At 29.9% G+C, this 13,334-nt stretch overlaps 1 protein-coding gene across 1 annotated transcript; it reads left to right on the top strand.

Moving 5' to 3' along the window:
• Positions 1–5,667: 5,667 nt before the first annotated feature.
• LOC137806137 (GTP-binding protein ERG) lies at positions 5,668–13,027 on the top strand. Its single transcript, XM_068606105.1, has 8 exons — positions 5,668–6,223; positions 7,015–7,104; positions 8,182–8,327; positions 11,104–11,262; positions 11,390–11,460; positions 11,747–11,850; positions 11,963–12,102; positions 12,498–13,027. The coding sequence occupies exons 1-8, from the start codon at positions 5,774–5,776 to the stop codon at positions 12,583–12,585; spliced, it is 1,248 nt and encodes a 415-aa protein (XP_068462206.1). The 5' UTR covers positions 5,668–5,773; the 3' UTR covers positions 12,586–13,027.
• The last annotated feature ends 307 nt before the right edge of the window (positions 13,028–13,334 follow it).

The following is a 13,334-nucleotide window of genomic DNA, read 5'->3' as shown; positions in this document are numbered from 1 at the left end:
TGTGTAACATCCAAAATATTTATCAAATGTTATAATTTTTAATATTAATTTCTTTACATAAAACAAATATCACAAAATAATAAATTCTAAAAATTATTATTATTAAACCAATTGAGAAAATAATTTATTACTTAAGTTAAAAGGGATGCCATCTAAATCGACATATGTATTAAATATCCACTTTCACAATATCAAAATAATAAATTTCATTCATAAAAATAATTTTTTTTTTTCATACAAACACTTATGTACATCAAATCATTTCCCTTAAATATACAATCCAAAAAGAAAATATTCTACAATAATATAAGTCTATCTTTAAATAAGAAGAAATTTAAATATTTACAACATTTTAAGGTAGAACCAATGGAGGTAAAAAAACTTAAATGACATTATAATTGTTTCATGACCATCCACAATTTGTTTCTATTAAAAATAAAAAAATATGATATATGTTATAGAAAAACATATTTTTATCCCAATTTAAATTATATGTAATATTTGTAACTAGAAAGATTAAAAAATAAAATATAATTAAAATAATTTTGTATAATTTAGTAGGAAAAATTTCTATGTGATCTTAGCATGGACCTAAATTTAAAACTTAAATTTATTAAAAAAAAATGTTTTTGGAGTATAGTAATTATGTAACATGCTCAGAGTAATAAAACTATGAATCTTAAGAAAAAAATATTTTATTTTGTATGAACAATATGGTTGAAAGGAAAATAATTGTCCAAAACATTAAAAAATAATCTCTAAGAGTTATGAATTTATGACTAATAAAACGAAATTACATTCTTTATTTATGTAGAAATATTATTTATTGTCTTTAATAATATTAAATTAAAATTTAATTATAATAATTAATATTTTTGTAATGATATAATTTTATTTTTTGAAATTAAAATATTATCTTTTGTTTGTGAAGTTACAAATTTAATTATTAATAAGTATATTAACTTTTTAAGTCATAAAGTTTTAATGTATAATAAAAGATTTAAAATGTGTGAGATTTACAATAGAAGAAAATCATTAATTAAAAATTAAATTTAGAAACCAAAATAATTAGTTATTATATTGACTAAGTTAGATATCATTCTATAAATTGAAAAAAAAAATTATTAGTATCTAAAGTAGTTTTTATTATTAATAAAAATTTATAAAGTGGTTTGTAAATTAGTATCTAAATTAACCATCATGATTTTATGTACTAATATTTTAGATTCTAAATTAGTCTTTTAAAAATAATAATAAAGATTAATTTAAAAACTATAATAGAAGTTATTTTATAATTTTTTATTAATAACATAAACCACTTTAGATACCAATAGTTTTTTTAGTATTTAAACTATAATTTAACTTAATCAATATAATAAATAACTATTTTTTATTAAATTTTGTTGCAATTTAATGATTTTATATAATTATAACCAAAGTTGCCTAAAATAATCTTAACAATAATACAAAGTACTTATTTTGGTAAGATGTTGTTATTAAGTTAAAACTTATTAATTTTGAGTTAAGAACGTTCACCATATTAAATGCATTAAATTTAGAGGATAATTGTATTTAAAATATTATGGTAAAATTAATCAGGCTGGGTTAAAATTAACAGTGATGAGAATTATACATGCTATGGAGGAAGCTCAAAAGATGGGAATTAATAACGTTTGGCTTGAATGTTATTCTGTCTTGATTTATGTTGCGTTTACGGTTATGACTAATGTTCCGTGGATGCTTCGTAATCGATGAAATACTTGTTTTAATTTCTGTGGGACAATCAGGTTTAGGATTACTCATATTTTTCGTGAGGGGAATGCATGTTCTGATAAGTTGGTTAATTTAAGGTTCATTCATAGATAATCATTTCATTGGTACAATAAACTTTCATCTAGTTTGTTCTTAAAATTCTTTATGAATAGGTATAAACATGTGGGTTTTGGTCTAATCCCCCATATTTTTGTATTTTCTTTCTTTTTCTTTTTTTAATAATACTTTTTTCATGTAATGCAAGATGATTGTTGTTACTTGAGGTGTCAGCATAGCTGAGATGTCAAGTTGCATAGTGATATAACATGGAAACTTTTATAAAAAAAAATATTATGGTAAAAGATGTTGTAGGAATTAAATGGTTGAATTTTGTCATTTATTTAATTTTTAATGTAATTAATTAACAAATTAAATCACCATTAAATACATTAAGTAATGTAATTATGAAACTAAAACATTATTAATTAATGTAATTATGAAATTAAAATTTAATTGATACTACATTCATCCGAAAACAACTATAAGAATTACTCTTTGGACATTTGAAAACTCTAATCAGGTATTCTGAAAACACCTTTCTTTCAAGAACACTCTTATAATGACTTTCCATTTCAATCAAATTTTTTTCTTGGGAATTGTAATTGCTGCTATGGTTCTACCTCAAGGTAATTAGTAAAATAATTTTCCCTATTTTAGTTTGTTTATAACATATTATTTCCATGATGTTTTGTTTTGTTTTACACTATTCTCTAGTCAACATTAAAGAGAAGGCAAAATAAAGTAGTTAATAATTTTGTATCCATTTTATATGTTGAAAATTAAGATAATAAATGGAAGAAATTTATTTTGTAAAACATGTGAACTTGTTTCTTTGTGACATAATTGATCGTTGCAGAACCCATCAGTGGAGCACCGATAACAACACAAAGTGATTCACCACCACCAGATTGTAATGGATTAAAATGCAGCTTAGGAAACAAGTTTTGTGATCTATGTTGCACGGGACAAGGACACAAGAGTGGATCATGTGTAAAACCAGACTTTTATTATGTTTGTCAATGTCAAAACTAAACTATCCATTCATGTTTTATGATAAAAAATTAATAAAATAAATATTTTAATTATCATTTATGTGAAAAATTAGTATAAATAAATAAATTTGCAAGATAAGGAATTACTATAGAAAAGAATTACAATTTCATAGATAATATAAGGTAGAAAATATAACGTAACCTAAAAAATTTCTAATTGTTATCAATTTCTTAATTTAATTCATTTCTTTTGTATAAAGAAAATTCTTGAAAGTAACAAAATTAAAGAAAAATATTGTGACATGCGTTATTATAAGCAATTAAAATACAAATGATTTCTAGTAACAATTTTATGTATAATATGTGTAAAACAATATAGAATATTTTGAAAATTTTCACTTGTTTTTTTTTTTATTTAGTTCATGACAAATAGTGAAATATAATTGAAAGTTAAAAATTTTATATTCCCATGAAGATGGTAACTAATGTCATTCATGTTAACTTATGTGATTACCTAAAAGCAAATTGAGTATTGAAACTTGTTATGAAAATCTTAAAAGAATAAATGGACTTTAGGGTAGTCTAGTGAAATATTCCAAAGGACCCTTGATCATTAAAAATAAATGTTAATCAAACATAATTTATTTTCAAAAAATTATATTTAAAATTTATATTAATCTTATACATATTTTTATTTTCTTTTTGAAGTTCTTAAAAATTTAGATAATGATTAAGTAAATAAGGATTTAGAAAATGATTGAATTGATTTCTAAATTTACACATGATTGAAAGAAGTATTTAAAAAAGGGATAATATATGATAATTAATATTAATTATACCTTCACTTATTTAGAAAATATTAATTGTCAAAATAGGTTATATCATATTTATATTACATTATTCTAGAAAACGTTATTAGATTTTTTTTTTATCAAAACATGGTTTCTTATTAAAATAACCAGGAAAGATAATGACACATGTCTTAAAAATAAAATAAAAAATCAATAAAACTATTGTTATTGTTAAAGAAAAATATCTAAATTGTGAGAATACTACACTTTATACCAATAAAAGTTTATATATTTATGTTTCTACTTCTCCAAATAAATCACTTCGAAAACAATATAAACAATAACAATATAAACAATTGTCATTGAAAATTTTGTACTTTTGGTACAATTAATGTAAAAAGAGGTTTTAAACATGTGTATAAACACTAATTTAAGTGAAAGTTTCATTTAATAAAAATTCGGTGAAAATTTTAAAAATAAGATTATCATAGACTATAATTCTAATTTAAATATATATATATATATATATTTATATTTTGTTATGATTAAGATTTTAAATACTAAATACTTTATACATACACTTTGTTTAGTTTTATAGTAAAGTATGTGTGTTATAGTTGTATTGTTACTCCATATTTTAGTTTTTCTAAAATTTAATTTTAGGTCCTCAAAATTGAAGAAAAATTATTAATAGAATTGAAGAATTTCAATTTGTTTTCAAAACAAAAGTGTATGATATGTGCAAATGATGTTTTTTCCATACCAAATTTCTGAAATTTCTCATTATTAAAAATTCGGACAATCTTAAATAGATTTCTCTTTCAGTTCTATAAATAATAAATAAATCACTCATTGCTTAATTATTTCTTTTTCGAAAGAAAAAAAAGTCAATACAAATTTCTTAAAATATTAAAATAATTAAGAATATTACTCATAACGAAATATTTATATCCCATTACATCTCGTATACATGATACGGACTACTAAATAATACACAATTTAATTTAATAAACATATTAAACTAGCTATAATGTAGCTCATCACTTTAAAGGAATTATTAACCTAAATTCAATTAAGACACATTTTTCTTTTTAACAAAAATATTTTGAGATAGAGCAAATACCCATATTTTGAACTTGTCAAAATCATATTTTACTCTTTCATGGTTGTTTAAATTAGGGGTATGTTAATATATACTATTTTATTATTTTTAGTGTTATTTTAAATTAAATAAATTCAAATTATGAAAATAAATAAGGGTATAGTTTTTTAAACCTAAACTAAAGGTTGTAACTCAATCGAAATTTAAGGAGAATAGATTCTTTATAATTGAGGAGTTTGTGATACATTTTTAGTATCGTTAGGATCAATCGTCACATGTGAGGTATTGTCTAGATTAGGGGTGGCAATGCGGACTGACCCGTCCCGCAAAGGCCTGTCCCGCATAAAATTTGCGAGCTGGTTTTTCTAACCCGTCCCGCATAAGGGCTGGCCCGCGGGCCAACCCCCATAAGAAATATTTATTAAAAAAATAATTTTTTAAATACAAGTTTTGAATTTTTATTTATTTATATGCATTAGGTAAATGGTCTCATAATGAAACATGCGTAATAACATGTTATTAAAAATTTCAGAATGTAAAATATGAGACTACATGAAGAAAATATAGGGGTGTAGAAAAAAATTATACATTTTAAAGTTATGCGGGTTATGCAGGCCAACCCGCCTCGCACTTGGTCCGCACAGGCTGCGGGTTATACGGGGCGGGCCTAAACGGGCCAACGGGTTGAAATAAGTAATCCGTCCCGTGTTTTTTGCAGCAGATCGCGGTCCCACCCGCCCCACTTTGTCACCCCGAGTCTGGATATCATGTTCAATCACAATTTTATTCTTAAAATGTACCTCGATATATTTAAAAAAAAAAAAAATATAAATTGTTATTGAACTCGACTATCGAACTATGGTATATTGAGCGTACTATAACAATATTTCTATAAAATAATTTATATTTATTTTTCTTTAAATTAATTGATTTTATTATGGTAATAATAGGATAATTAGATGAGAAAAATAGTGTGATGTTATGAAGAATGAAAACCCTGAACCAAGCAACAAGAAACCCTTAAACCCAAAACCTGAACAAAATAGTTCTCATTCCATGGTTGTGGAATCATCAGAATGAAAGCTCTGAGAACCCTAAGAAGGACCCTCTATTTCTCCGCCCCTCACACTCCCACGCCGCTTTTCTTCTCCGCCCAGCCTCACCGCGACCACCCTACCACCTCCGCCGACTCCGACGCCGCCTTCGACAGCTCCCACTACGCCCTCGACACGGACCCCGGGCCTAAGCCCAAGCCCACATGGGACGACAAGTACCGGGCCCGCGCGGACCGCTTGGTGTTCGGAGAAGAGGGCCCAAAGGGGAAGCTGCGGCTGAAGGAGGAGGAAGATGAGAGGAGGAGGATGGTTCTGGCCAAGGCCTTGCTCGAAGCCGCGATGGAGAAGGAGGAAGAAGAGGAAGGAGCAGAAGGAGCGAAAGGCGTGGTGAAGGAGGAAGAGCAAAAGTCGTTGTCCGTTGGAATCATTGGCGCCCCCAACGCTGGCAAGTCTGCGCTAACTAATTTTATGGTTCGTTCCAAGTAATAGTCATATCATTCGCGAATTCTCAAGTTGCTTTTTAGTGTCGTTGTTGTGTTCTTCAACGTTTTCAATTGCTGTCACGGTTGCAGCTTTTTTGCGTTCGAAATTGTATACAAATGCGAAAAAATGGACTACCAAAATTTAAAACCACAATTACGGTCATGGAGATCCAAAGGCCTTTGGATGTTTCTGACTTGTTTGTTTTTTAGTTTGGGATGCTTCAAACTAGTGGAAAGTAAACTCATAAACTCAGTTTCATGACATGTTTGGTTGGTTACCTTCAAAAGGTATGTTTGCACGATAAATTTTGTCTGGAAATTCAGTTTTGTATAAGCAAGACATGAGTTAAACTTAATTTTAAAACAAACTTAAAGTTTACAGACTTTAGTGCAAAGATGTAGTTGAGCATTGTGCCAGAGTTGCAATTGTTGATCACTTTTGATGAATAATTGTTCACAAATACGGAGAATTTTAGAAAAATGCAGCTCATGGTGCCACAATTTCAGTGGTGCAGATCCCAAAAGCCTTAACATTGTGGAAGAAAATGTGGTTGGCAACATTTTTAACTAAACAAAAATGTCGAAAAATACGACACATTGTGCAGAAATGTTGTTCATACTACCACAATTATGTTATGGAGATCCCAAAATCCTCCATGTTCTGGCTGAAATTGCGTACCTGTATATTTTCAAAATTTACGTTCCTAGCATCTTTGGTGGTGGATGATCTTATTGTGTTTTTTCTAAATGTCATGGGTGCGTTTTTTTGATTTGTCTTAGGTTGGGACAAAGGTTGCAGCGGTTTCACGGAAGACAAATACCACAACTCATGAAGTTGTGGGAGTATTGACAAAAGGAGACACCCAAATTGTGAGTGACTAGTTTGCTTGTTTTACTTCTTTGTGTGTAAAAGGGAACGCCGACAGAAATAGACCTCTTTCACTAGAGCTAGAAATTTGTACTATTATGATTTAGAATATAGTACCCCACAACAGATTAGTGTACTTTTGTTTGTGGATATATGGTTCTCATTTGACCCAAAATATGGACATATTTTGAATTTAAATGCTTAATTAAACAGGTGTAGTTTGTCTGAGAATGATATACTTAACCTGTAGAATTATGTTTCAGCTGGTAAAAAAATTCTATATTCAAATATATAGACTAGCTGGTCCATTTCTATTACTATTGGTATATGCATGCTCACTAATCAAAGAACCTTGATATTCTTTATATGATTCATTATGAAAATTGAAGAGAATATCTCACTTTGAAATGAGGATATTTTGGTAATGTATTTTGTTACTTTAGCAGCACGTAGGATATATTTTCAAATCTTTCGCTAGTAGTAGACCCTTATGTAAATTATATTTCCATTTGCGAAATATAATTCGATGGTCATGGGAGGCAAGCGTATAATCCATAGGGAATTTCCTTTTCCTTTTAATGCTTATATTAACATAGTAGCTTTTGCCGTTCATTTCTCAACAATACCATTTTACTTGAATTGATGAGTTTACATTTTGGAGAGTGTGTTCAGCACTAGAAAAAAATGGATGTTGACTGTGATGGTGACAGGTAACAATGAAAAGGTTTTCTCAGGAGGTTTTAGCTTAGAATAAAAGTACCCATTGCTGCAGATTTTCTTGAACTGTTATACAGCTTATGACTGAAAATTCAATTAAACTATGTGCCAGCATTTTGATAAAACCCAAAAATTTCTACTCTACCAATGCTTCCTATTGTTCTGAACCCACCACTTATAAGCCTTACCTTTTGTCATTTATTTATGATTTGCTGAATTATGTTTTTCAAGAACTTTGAAGATTTTCATTATTATCCACGTTCTTGCTATTTCATTCTTGTTTTTATAGGCTTAAAATTTGAATTTTAATAATACATTTTACTTATCTACTTATTCACAGTGGTGTAATATTCTCTATGCAGTGTTTTTTTGATACACCAGGGCTCATGTTGAATTGCGGTGGATTTCCTTATAGGGATGTCAAAGTCCGTGTTGAAAGTGCTTGGAGTTCAATCAATCTCTATGAAGTGCTCGTAGTCATTTTTGATGTTCATAGACATATTACCAGGTGAAGCTTTATTATTTAAATTAATGAGTGGTCTTACATTTGTGTTTCAACCCTTTGGATAACCTTTTCCACAGGTATATTTATAAAAAAAATAAAATACCGGGGTCAAACAATTGAATTTCTTTTTTGAAGTTTTAAGTTAAAATCAGCTTATCTTCTTAGCTTTTGGAGAAGTTAAAAAGAGAATGTTTATAAAGATTAAGTGTATATGCTTATTATAATATAACTAATGCAAGAAGCTTAATTCATTTTAACTTTTTTATTTTTCCCTTATAAGGGTTTAAAATTTGACTTAATAAGCTCATTGCAAAGGAGATGATGCAACGAGGAATTAACATAAGGTAATTTAGTTTACTAGCTATTCTTCTGTATTTCATAGGATCAAAATACAGTTCTTTGTGGTCAGGTACAAATTTTGACACTTTTAGAATGTGGAGAGCATTTTTTCTGAGATATGGCCTAACCATCCTTGGATTCTCCCACTTCTATACCAAGGAAGTATCTAAGGTGTCCAAAATCTTTTGTCTAGAAATTTTGAGCAAGATATTGTTTTAGTTTTACAATACCCCTATGTTAATAATGTTGTCCACATGGACAATGACATAGATACGCCCTTGCGGAAAATGACGATAAAATAGAGTATTATCAAAATAACTTTGTTTATTCCAAACTGCTGGATGATAGTTCGAAAACGCCCAAACCATGAACGAGTTGATTGCTTCAGGTCAAATAAGATTCTATGTAGATGACATACAATATTAGACAACTCCTCTCAAGAGACAAATCTAAGAGGTTGCTCTGTGTAAACCCATCAGTATCACCATGTTGAAATGCATTTTTGATGTCAAGCTGAAACAGGGTCTAGTGGTAAATAGATGCAATGGAAAAGAGAAGTTGGATAAATGTCACTTTGTCAACAAATATAAAACCAGAAGGAGTAGCAATACGGGAAGAACCCAAAATATCGAAGTGAACTGAAAAAAGGATTCTAAGCTTGTCTAAGACTATTGGGAAAAGATTAATGAATATGTTTTCCTAAGTGACACGACTCACAATTCAAAGTAGACAAATGTTTTAAACTGGATACCATCTTCTGCTTTTTTTCTCAACTTGGGATGTTCTAATTGTGCTTGTGAATCATCATTGAAGACACCGTTGATGAACATACTGATGGTGATGGAGAGAGATAGCAAAGACCATGTGACTCACATTCCACACCAATTGCCTTGCTCGATATTCGATCTTGCAAGGTAGCATTATTTTTAGTGAAAGTGAGGATAATATTATGAGATTGGGTAATAAATAATAAATAATAATTTAATAAATTAAAAGGACAATGAGGGACATGAAGAACATTATCAACAATAAGGGATGAGAGGGGTTGGATAATACCAATGCTACAAACTTGTGTTTGTGAACCATTTGTAGTAGTTATTAAAGGCAAATTGCCAGCAGTAGTAAAGGAGGAAAAAAGAGAACAATTACCAGATACATGGCTAGTTGCATTAGAGTCAATGACCCAAGGATCAAGGGAAGGAGATTGAGAGACCAATAAATGAATCACCAGTGTGTGCCACTAAAGCAATGTTACTAGTGGATTGGTGTGTCGCACACCATTTGATAAAGTTTTCAAATGTTGCTAGAGATAGATTAGCTAGTAGCTCATTAAAATCATGTAGGGTAGCATGAAACCACCCAATATAAGCATACATAGGACCCTCTAAACGTTGTGAAGCAAGAAGTTTTCATAGATCTTGACACATGTTGTATAGACATTGTTTGTCATTGGTATAAAGGGCACAAGCTTAACTCCTAACTGATGCACACATATAGAAAATAGGTTTGAGTAAGGTGTGGATAGTGGATTTAATAACACTACGGAGTTGAGCATCAATCTTTATCCATTGTTTTCAATTTTCTGTAGGAACAGATTTAGCAAAGGTAGTGAGATGAGTTTTGTAGCCTAACCCATTTAACCATAACCCAATTTCAGAAGCCCAAGTGAAATAGTTCCGCCCTGTCCATCTTCTTAATACTAACAATATGGCTAGGAAAGATGGGAGAATCTCTTTTGGAGGTTTATGTGGTGTTGGAAGACATTTTTTTTTCTGGAAAGGTGGAAAAAAATAATAAAATACCTAAGGAGAGGGAAAACTCATCAAAATAGTGAATGTGAACTTGAGAAAAAGGTTTGCAAAGAAAAAAAAAACTTTGGAGACAGTTGGTATACCGGGTGAACATGGTTTTGAAAAAAGCTCTTGATACCATGTTAAACTCTAGGAAAGAGAAAAACATTGAAGGGAAATCATGTGTTTCTGATACAAGGTGAATGCTTTATTTATGTTGAGAAAAAGGAATCAATAAATAAATAGAGGAGATTTAATATTAAAGATATGATAAGAGAATAAATAAAAATGTTTCTAATAATACATATATAATCCAAATATTATTGACCATAGAAGATCAGTTTCTTATTCCTATAATTATAACAATATTTATGTACTGGTGTGCAAATTGGTCTTTGGTAGCGAGCAGTGTACTAACACCAATCACAAAATCCTCTATTTCCACAAGGGATATTCTGTTCTTTTGGTTGTCTGGAAGAAGTTTAGGCTTCTATGAATTGTTTTGTTAAACTAGCACCTCAATTACAATCTATTATCACCATATTTTTGCCTCTTAACCTTTCTGCCTTACTATAGTTTTATGTTTTGATGGCACATTTTCTTTGTATCGTTATTGTGACCCCTTCCAATTAAAAATTTGATTAACACAGGCCTGATCAAAGAGTGATACAATTAATTAAACGAATGGGAGCTCGATCGGTTCTAAATCAAAGGCGAATTTTGTGTATGAATAAGATTGATTTAGTAGAGAAAAAGAAAGACTTGTTGAAGGTTGTTGAAGAATTTAAAGATCTTCCTGGATATGAAAGGTAAGGTTCTCTTGTAGAAAGACTAGGGTAGACAATGGTCTGCAGTCTGATTGCAATTTTTCTGTGGATTGACTTTAGTTCTTAAGCTAGCTTCTGATACGTTTTTCTTTTAAATATTATTATTTAGGCATTTCATGATATCAGGACTGAAGGGGGCTGGAGTAAAAGATTTGACTCAGTACTTGATGGAGCAGGCATGTATCTTTCTACTTCTACCGTCTCCTAGGTGTAAACATAGTTTAATAGTTCTTCTAAGGAATTAGTAATGTGTTCTTTTGGGCATAGGATGAAACTGCCCCATCTGGTGGGATGAGGCTTAGTAATTACTTTTACAGTCATGATTGCTTCGTTTTTGTTGCTATCCATATTTGCATTTATTTTCTTTTGCAATTACAATTTTTATAGTTCTTGCAGTTGCAGATATATTTGATTAGATAATCCTCGCTTAATTCTGATTTTTTGATTGTTTCTTATGCATAGGCAGTTCAACGACCCTGGGAAGAGGATCCACTTAGCATGAGTGAGGAAGTTATGAAGATGATAGCAATAGAAGTTGTGCGAGAAAGGTTATTGGACCATGTACATCAGGTAATTGTTGAAGCCAATCTATTTATTCTTGTAATTTTGTGAAAAATATATGGTAGGATTTGGCTTATAGTGTTACAATATTACATATTGACCAGCAAATTTCTCAATTCAGGAAATTCCGTATGATGTTGAACATCGATTGATTGACTGGAAAGAGTTACGAGATGGTTCTATTAGGATCGAGCAGCACTTCATCACTAACAAATTAAGCCAACGCAAGATTATTGTGGGAAAGAATGGTTCAAAAATTGGGTAACTTATATTTTTAGCCTCTCCTTTATGTAGCTTAACAGATTTTGCTATTATTAATTTTATCAGTTTCTCCTGTTTTGAAGATAATATGACATGATTGGAATATTTTAGTTTAAGTTCAATCAATCAAAGCATATTTACATTGGTTAATCATAATGGTTTTCTGAACTCAGGAGTAGAACCGATAAAGTTCCATTTTCTGTAGATTGTTCCATTTTCATCTTAGGTCTTATTTTACTTCAGTTTGTTGTCTGAATCTACCTTCCTCATGCCCTTATACCGATAATTTCTTTTGTATTAATATTTTTTTCATCGCTGCATTCTTGAGATGAACGGTTATTTGGGTTTCATTATGCTTTGGTTGGATTGTGTTTATTGACTCCTGTTTAATACAGGAGAATAGGAATTGAAGCCAATGAAGAGCTAAGGTCCATTTTCAAAAGGCAAGTGCATCTAATTCTCAAAGTTAATCACAAAAAATGAATCTGGCGTAGATTCGATGTTGAAGTGTACCTTCTTTGCCACACTATGTTATGCTGTATGTGAAATGCCAAAGCTGTGTGGCGTGTGAAGTCTCTGCAAAGTAACAAAACCATGCTAGATTTCATGGTGTTCTTGGAGAAATCATGGCTACAGGTTGAGTTCATTGTTGACCGTTCCTACAAGCAAACTTGTGTGCCTATATCCGATTTGGTTGCCCTTATTTAAGGAGTTGAACTCATTAATTTTATTATGTATTAATTTCAAAGGAAATTTCCATATTTTGTTTTTGTTTACTCAAATATAATTTGGTTTATACATTTTTTTTTATAAAAGTAGAAAATTAGCACATTTGGACTGTACCTTGGGTTCCACTCATTGGTGAAATAAGAGGCTTTGTTATTGTATGTACAGAAATTTTGAATATCAAACTTTGTTTAATTCACATCTCCTGTTATCTAAGGTTACGTGTTAAACTAGAAATTGGTTTCATCTCTTCAACTTGAAACTAAGGCTGAGCTGAGTTGAACTCTTGAAGTGTTGGATTTGGAAGCTTTTGAAGCGTTGAATTTGATTTTAGAAAAGGATTTTGATGTTCAATTTCAACTCATTTATGCAAAAGTTTTGTTTAATCAAGAATAAGAATGTTAGAACATCGATATATTATCTGATATCCTAACTAGGTCAATATCTTAACTAGTATCATCAAACACATGCAACCTTCCTAAAAACATGTGTTGTATGATTATTAT

Source organism: Phaseolus vulgaris, chromosome 3 (assembly GCF_000499845.2).
Source record: "Phaseolus vulgaris cultivar G19833 chromosome 3, P. vulgaris v2.0, whole genome shotgun sequence".
NCBI classification, from domain to species: Eukaryota; Viridiplantae; Streptophyta; class Magnoliopsida; order Fabales; family Fabaceae; genus Phaseolus; species Phaseolus vulgaris.
This window is presented reverse-complemented; position numbering and strand designations above follow the sequence as displayed.

Excerpts from the sequence above, each read along its gene's own strand:
- LOC137806137 (XM_068606105.1), top strand. The coding sequence starts at position 5,774 with ATGAAAGCTCTGAGAACCCTAAGAAGGACCCTCTATTTCTCCGCCCCT. Across the intron at positions 8,328-11,103 it reads GTTCATAGACATATTACCAG|GCCTGATCAAAGAGTGATAC; the intron begins GTGAAGCTTTAT and ends TGATTAACACAG. Across the intron at positions 11,851-11,962 it reads TATTGGACCATGTACATCAG|GAAATTCCGTATGATGTTGA; the intron begins GTAATTGTTGAA and ends TTCTCAATTCAG.